The sequence below is a fragment of the Sorex araneus genome, chromosome 3 (genome assembly GCF_027595985.1).
Source record: "Sorex araneus isolate mSorAra2 chromosome 3, mSorAra2.pri, whole genome shotgun sequence".
Lineage (NCBI taxonomy): Eukaryota > Metazoa > Chordata > Mammalia > Eulipotyphla > Soricidae > Sorex > Sorex araneus.
The window spans coordinates 174,648,617-174,655,411 of NC_073304.1; the positions used below are offsets into that span (position 1 = coordinate 174,648,617).

A 6,795-nucleotide genomic window follows, 5' to 3' on the forward strand; every position below is an offset into this window, starting at 1 on the left:
GACATGGGCCCCGGAGGATTGGTCAATGGTTGGAAATCTGCCTCAAATTCTGGGGGAAAAGGCAGTTGGGATGGAGAAGAGAGCACTATGATAAAGAGAGTTGGAAATGATCACTCTGGATAGGACCTTTGTGCCTAAAACAGGTAACAGAACAAAGATGATAACCTCTCAGTACCTGTATATAAGCCATAATGCGCCAGAGTGGTTTGAGGGGAGAGAAAGAGAGACACAGAGAGAGAGAGAGAGACAGGCAGACAGACAGATAGACAGACATAGACACAGATATACAGAGACAAAAAGAGAAAGAGAGATAGAGAGAGAAGGAAACTGCCTGTCATACAGACAGGCTGAGGGGAGAGTAGGGGAGGGAAAATAGGGACATTGACGAACGGTGGGAAGTATACAGTGGTGGAGGGACAGGTGTTGGAATACTGTGTGACAGAAACCTGACCAAAAACAGCTTTGTAACTGTATCACAGAGTGATCTAAAAAGATAAATAAATAAAATAAGCACCAGTTCTTAATTACAAAAAAAGAAAGAAAGAAAAGAGAGAAAAAAAGAGAAAAAATTGTGGGGTCAGGAGTCTCACTGTCTCCTGGACAATAAATGCAGCGCTTACTTCTTAGGCTTCATGCAAAGGAGAGCAACGACATTCTTATTTGAATGCCTGACTATCTTAGACTTGGTCACTCTTAAGGGCCTTAATTTCTGGTAATCATAAATCACATCTTTCTAAAAGGCCTACATGACAAGGAAGGACTTTGTAAAGGACTTTCATGACAGGAAGTTCTTCCAAGGGAGGGAGACAGAGATAGAAAAGTTACAGGACCCCTGTCTGGGCCAGCATTCACCTTCAGTTCTTGCTTCTGGACTGAGAGCTCCCACAAACTGCCCTTGCTGTCTCCTTTAGCTAGCTAGTTCCCAACAAGGAAGTCAATTTAATTTAATTTTTTTTTTATTTTGGGCCACATACAGCTGAGCTCAGGGCTTACTCTTGGCTCTTAACTAAGGAATCACTCCTGGTGGGTTTGGGGTCCTGGCACTTACCGCATGCTGGGGATTGAGCCCAATTTGACCCTGTGCAAGGCAAGCGCCTTACCTGCTGGACTATCTCTCCAGTCCAGGAAGCCATTTTAAAAAATAGATTCTTTATTATCAAACATGAATTTTTCAATTTGCCTTCTAAGTCTTGGGAAGTTCTTTTAATTCTGAATCAGTGATAGAAAAGTTCTGTTCAGCACATAAACAATACTAAGATTCATCCTTTAGTAAAGAGCTAGAAAGGATAGAGTTTCTTCTGTATTTGTTACACATCCTGTACTACTGAGATCTCAGGGTCTTCACTGGGAGTGACTTTCTTGGAAGCATTTGAGGTCTGTTACACACTTGAAAGCAGAATAGAACAATTAACCCCATCTTACCATGCCCTTCTCTTTTCATACATAAAATTTCCAGAGGAAAATGTCAACAGGAAATGACTCCACAGTGACTGAGTTCATCCTTGCGGGACTGGCAGTACGTCCTGAGCTCCAACTACCAGTATTCTTCCTCTTCCTTGGAATCTACGTGGTCACCGTGGTGGGGAACCTGGGCATGATCACACTCATAGTTCTCAGCTCCCACCTCCACACCCCTATGTACTATTTCCTCTGCAGCTTGTCCTTCATTGACCTCTGTCAATCCACTATCATCACCCCCAAAATGCTGGTGAATTTTGTGGCTGAGAAGAACACCATCTCCTACCCGGAATGCATGACTCAGCTCTACTTCTTCCTTATTTTTGGTATTGGAGAGTGTCACATGTTAGCTGCCATGGCATATGACCGCTACGTTGCCGTATGTAATCCCTTGCTTTACAATGCCACCATGTCCTATCAGGTCTGCTCTTGGCTGGTAGTCGGGGTGTACAGCATGGGTGTCATTGGAGCTTCAGCTCATACAGGCTTTATGCTAAGGCTACACTTTTGCAAAGTTGATAGAATCAACCATTACTTCTGTGACCTTTACCCACTACTGGAACTCTCCTGCTCAAGCACTTATATCAACGAGGTGGTAAGTTTTTGCTTCAGTGCTTTCAACATTTTTGCTCCTACCCTGACCATTCTTGGCTCCTACATCTTCATCATTGCCAGCATCCTCCGCATTCGCTCCACAGAGGGCAGGTCCAAAGCCTTCAGCACCTGCAGCTCCCACATCTCAGCCGTTTCTGTCTTCTTTGGCTCTGCTGCCTTCATGTACCTGCAGCCATCATCTGTGAGCTCCATGGACCAAGGGAAAGTGTCCTCTGTGTTTTACACCACAGTTGTGCCCATGCTGAACCCCCTAATCTACAGTGTCAGGAATAAAGATGTCAAAGTTGCCCTGAATAAGATCCTTAAAAAGAGGTGCAACCAGTCAAAATAAATATATTTATAATTTTCTAAGAAGTTTTGGTAAAGATACTGAATGGTCACAATGAATGAGATTGTTACTACTTCTGGTTAATTGAGAAAAAGTGCAAAAGCAGGATGAGTATCACAGTGTAGACACGGAGAGAGCAGCCGGGTTCTGAGACACCAGTTTCTATCTGCCCTTAGTGGCCCCATCCCATTCATTTTCTCTAAGTATTTCTTTAATCCTCCAAGCATTCATCAGACGGAGCATATCTAGTATGCATGTCATTTATTGGATAAACTTGTTGTCTTGATTCATGAAATAAATCCATCTGGTCAGTATCTTTTTATATTCCCAATTCTTATATGCCTGGCCTTGTTTACTGATAAGTGAGCAGGACAATACTTACAAAAATACAATCTCTAAAATCAATCATTTTTAGCTGTTATAAATCTACACAATTTTATAAATCATTCATACTAAGTGCACTGATTGAATTAGAGAATTTTGAAGCATATTAATGATAATAAATTATTATTATTATTATTATATTATGTTATATCAAAGAGGATATATGACTAGTAAGAGCCTGATCCAATAAACAGCCCAGGATGCATTATGTGCATATGAATATATATGTATTTTTGTTGTGGGGAAACTGATGGTGATGATGTTCTCACATGTGACACCTCAAGGACAGGGGAGACAGTACAGGGGTTAAGGCACTTGCCCTACATACCGTCAACCATGATTTGATCCAGGTACTGCATATGGTTACCTGAGTGCTGCCAGGAACGCTAACCCTTAGCACAGAATCAGAAGTACCCCCTGTGAACTGCCAGTTTGGCCCCTAAAAGTCAAAAAAGCAAATAAAACCACAATATAGGGTACCTCAGTGGCAGTCTTCATCTCGCTCCACCAAAGCAGAACTTGAGGTAAGGGAGAGCAGGCCTTTCTTTGTGAAAGCGAGAGGAATTCCCCTTCTTGACTTTCTAGATAATATTGGGTCGACTCTTCCATGGAAACATTACTGTAGTGGATGGACATATCTCTTGTGCTCTTGTGTATGCACATTTTCAGGTGACTTACATGTACATGACCTTATACCAATATCCTCTGTTATTATTCACTGTTATTATCTCAGTCTTTTGCCAGGTTTATATGTAACTTTCATTTCTCTTTCCAGCATTGAAAAAGAAGCCACTATATTTCCCCTGTATTGATGGCCGCGAGATAAAATAACTATTTGAGAATGTTTGGTAATGAAAGCACTCCTTTGCATGCAGCAACTATCAAAAAGGATTAAAAAAAACATCTCTACGGGGGGGCAGAGTGATAGAACAGTGTGTAGGGTGCTCACATTGCACTGGTTGACTCAGGTTTGATCCCCAGCATCCCCTATGGCCCCTTGAAGACCACCAGGAGTGATTTTTGGCACAGAGCCAGGAGAAAGCCCTGAGCACTGCCAATGTGCCCAAAAGACCGAAAATCATACAATTTCAAAACAAAACATCTGCACCACCTGTCATCATTGAGAATTGGGGAAGACTAGCTATTAAATTATTATAATAGGTGTTAAATATATTTCAAAATAGAGCTGGAACTCTACTAAGCAAAGGCAGATAAAGATAAAGGACTTTGAAGGCTCCAAATGAGGGGAAAAAATCAGAAATACACAGGATTCCCTAGCACCTATAGGAAAGGAGGAATGTTAACAGTCTGAGTCACTGAAGAGAATACACAAAGTAATAGTAATAGTCTAACACTGTGTATAAGGAGAAACTCAGACAATATGCTCAGAGTTTGCCTCTCTTCTGTCAATCTAAGCATGCTAATGCATTGTAAAACTAAACAGATTGTGAATAACTAGCATTTTCAAGGATCATCTTATATCACCAGATGAGTTTTATTATGTTATCTTTGTGCTGATTATAATAAGTAGGTTGGACGTGCTTCTCTCTCTTTCTCCCTCTCTAGCACACAGTGCTTTAAACCAGAAGATGGTCATTGATTCAGGGTTAAGATATTGATTCAACTGGGACATAAGTGCCCTTGAAATTATTGCTCTACTGGCAACAAAATGTAGCTTCCAACGTTTGGTTTCAGAAAAAGGCTCTGTCCACAGAGCCTACCATAAACCAGTCATCAGGAAACATGGAAAGAAAAAGGTAGTGTTCCCTCACTGGAAGGAAACACCTGAAAAAGACAGATCTTGCCTACCCCTAAGTCCCTTTGGTAAGGATTTAGTCACCGGGTAACATTTGCTGTGATGGGGGTTATGCAATAAGATGATTCTCTAAACATGCATCCAAGTGAGACACTGGCCATTCAGGAAGAAAACGAAGTCTGGCAGGAAGGAACAGCACACAGTGACTTTCCCTCTGAAATATGTGCAAATATCTTCAATTATATTCATCTCTCAAGATTTAAGCATTTGAATTTAGATTTGTATATAAATAGCAAAGTGAAATTTTATCTAAAACCATCTGATACACAAATAAAAAATACATTAATGATGTTTTGATCCTCATCTCCCTGATGATTAGTGATGTAGAGCATTTTCTCATATGCCTCTCGGCCATTCGTATTCTTCTTTGGGAAAGTTTCTGTTCATTTCATCACCCCATTTTTTTTTAATTAGTGAGTCACAGTGAAGGTACAGTTACATATTCAAACATTTTGTGCTTGTTTTTCCCTCATGCAGTGTTCGGTAGCCCATCCCTCCACCAGAGTCCATTCTCCATCACCAATGAACCCAGTATCCCTCCCACCTCCCCAATCCCATCCCCCCACCCCACCCTGCCTCTGTGGCAGGGCATTCCAATTTGTTCTCTCTCTATCCTTTTGGTTGTTGTGCTCTGCAATAGGGGTATTGAGTGGCCATGATGTTTGGACACTAGTCCACTTTCAACACGCATTTCCCTTACCACGTGGGATCTCCACTCACATTTCACATGGTGTTCCCTTCTCCATTTGGTATGAATTTCCCCCAGTATGTGAGGCCAAGTTCCAAGCTATGGAGTCAATGTCCTGGTATTGTATACTACTATTCTTGGGTATTAGTCTCCTACCCTGTTATTTTATATTCTACAGATGAGTGCAATCTTTCTATGTCTGTCCCTCTCTTTCTGACTCATTTCACTTAGCATGATACTTTCCATGTTGATCCACTTATATTCAAAGTTCATGACTTCATCTTTTCTAACTGCTGCATAATATTTTATTGTACAGATGTACCAGGGTTTCTTTAACCAGTTATCTGTTCTTGGGCACTCGGGTTTTTTCCAGGTTCTGGCTATTGTAACAGTGCCGCATTGAACATATAAGTGCAGATGTCATTTCGACTATACTTTTTTGTTTCTCAAGGGTATATTCCCAGAAGTCGTATTGCTGGATCAAATGGAAGCTCAAATTCTAATTTTTTGAGAAGCGTTCATATTGTTTTCCAAAGGTGCTGGACCAGTCGACATTCTCACAAGCAGTGCAGGAGGGTCCCTTTCTCCCCACATCCTCTCCAACAGTGGTTGCTTTTGTTCTTTTGGAAGTGTGCCATTCTCTGTGGTGTGAGGTGGTATCTCATGGTTGTTTTGATCTGCATCTCCCTGATGATTAGTGATGCTGAGCATTTTTTCCTGTACCTTTTAGCCATTCATATCTCTTCCTTGGAAAAGTTTCTGTTCATTTCTTTGGCCCATTTTTTGATGGGGTTGGATGTTTTCTTCTTGTGGAGTTCAACCAGTGCTTTCTATACCCTTGATATCAACCCTTTATCGGATGTGTATTGGGACATCACCCCATTTCTTGATCGGGTCAGCAGTTTTATTCTTGTGGAGTTAAACCAGTGGCTTGTATATCCTACATCAAGTGTTTTTTATTCTTATAGTCCATTGTATGATTTATAAAAATTAATTGAGATTCTGTGACTTACAATGCTTTTATGATGGTTTCTCATGCATTTAATTCCAACACCATACCCATCAGCAGTGTGCCCACCTCCTGCCCCCAAAGACCCCAATGCCCATCATTTCTCTTTCTCTTCTGCCCCCACCCCTGCTCTCACCCAACTCCATTGCATGAATCAATTTCCCTGGTGTGTTGCCTCTGCCCCTCTGTTGATATCTTTCTGTTTATCTTTAAGTTTCACATACGAGGGATCATTCTATCCTGCAATTCTTAGGCCCATTTTGGATTTATTCCATAGCAATGAAGTCTCTTCTGGCATCATTTACTATTAATGCATGTTGTGGAAATTATCTGCATTAAAACTCACTGGACCGCAAGTGTGGAAAGGTCTGACTACAGCTGAATCTCAATAAGACAATGCTCATGAAAAACAAACTAGTTACTGACGCTCTATTTGCTTTCAATGAATCGAACATCTCTAATGCAGCAGTTATTTGTTCCTGGGTCAAGAACTCAAG

At 41.1% G+C, this 6,795-nt stretch overlaps 1 protein-coding gene across 1 annotated transcript; it reads left to right on the forward strand.

The window, feature by feature from the left end:
- The first annotated feature begins 1,453 nt into the window (after positions 1 to 1,453).
- LOC101541858 (olfactory receptor 150-like) lies at positions 1,454 to 2,404 on the forward strand. The gene has a single exon (XM_055132191.1). The coding sequence runs from the start codon at positions 1,463 to 1,465 to the stop codon at positions 2,402 to 2,404; it is 942 nt and encodes a 313-aa protein (XP_054988166.1). The 5' UTR covers positions 1,454 to 1,462.
- Positions 2,405 to 6,795: the final 4,391 nt, after the last annotated feature.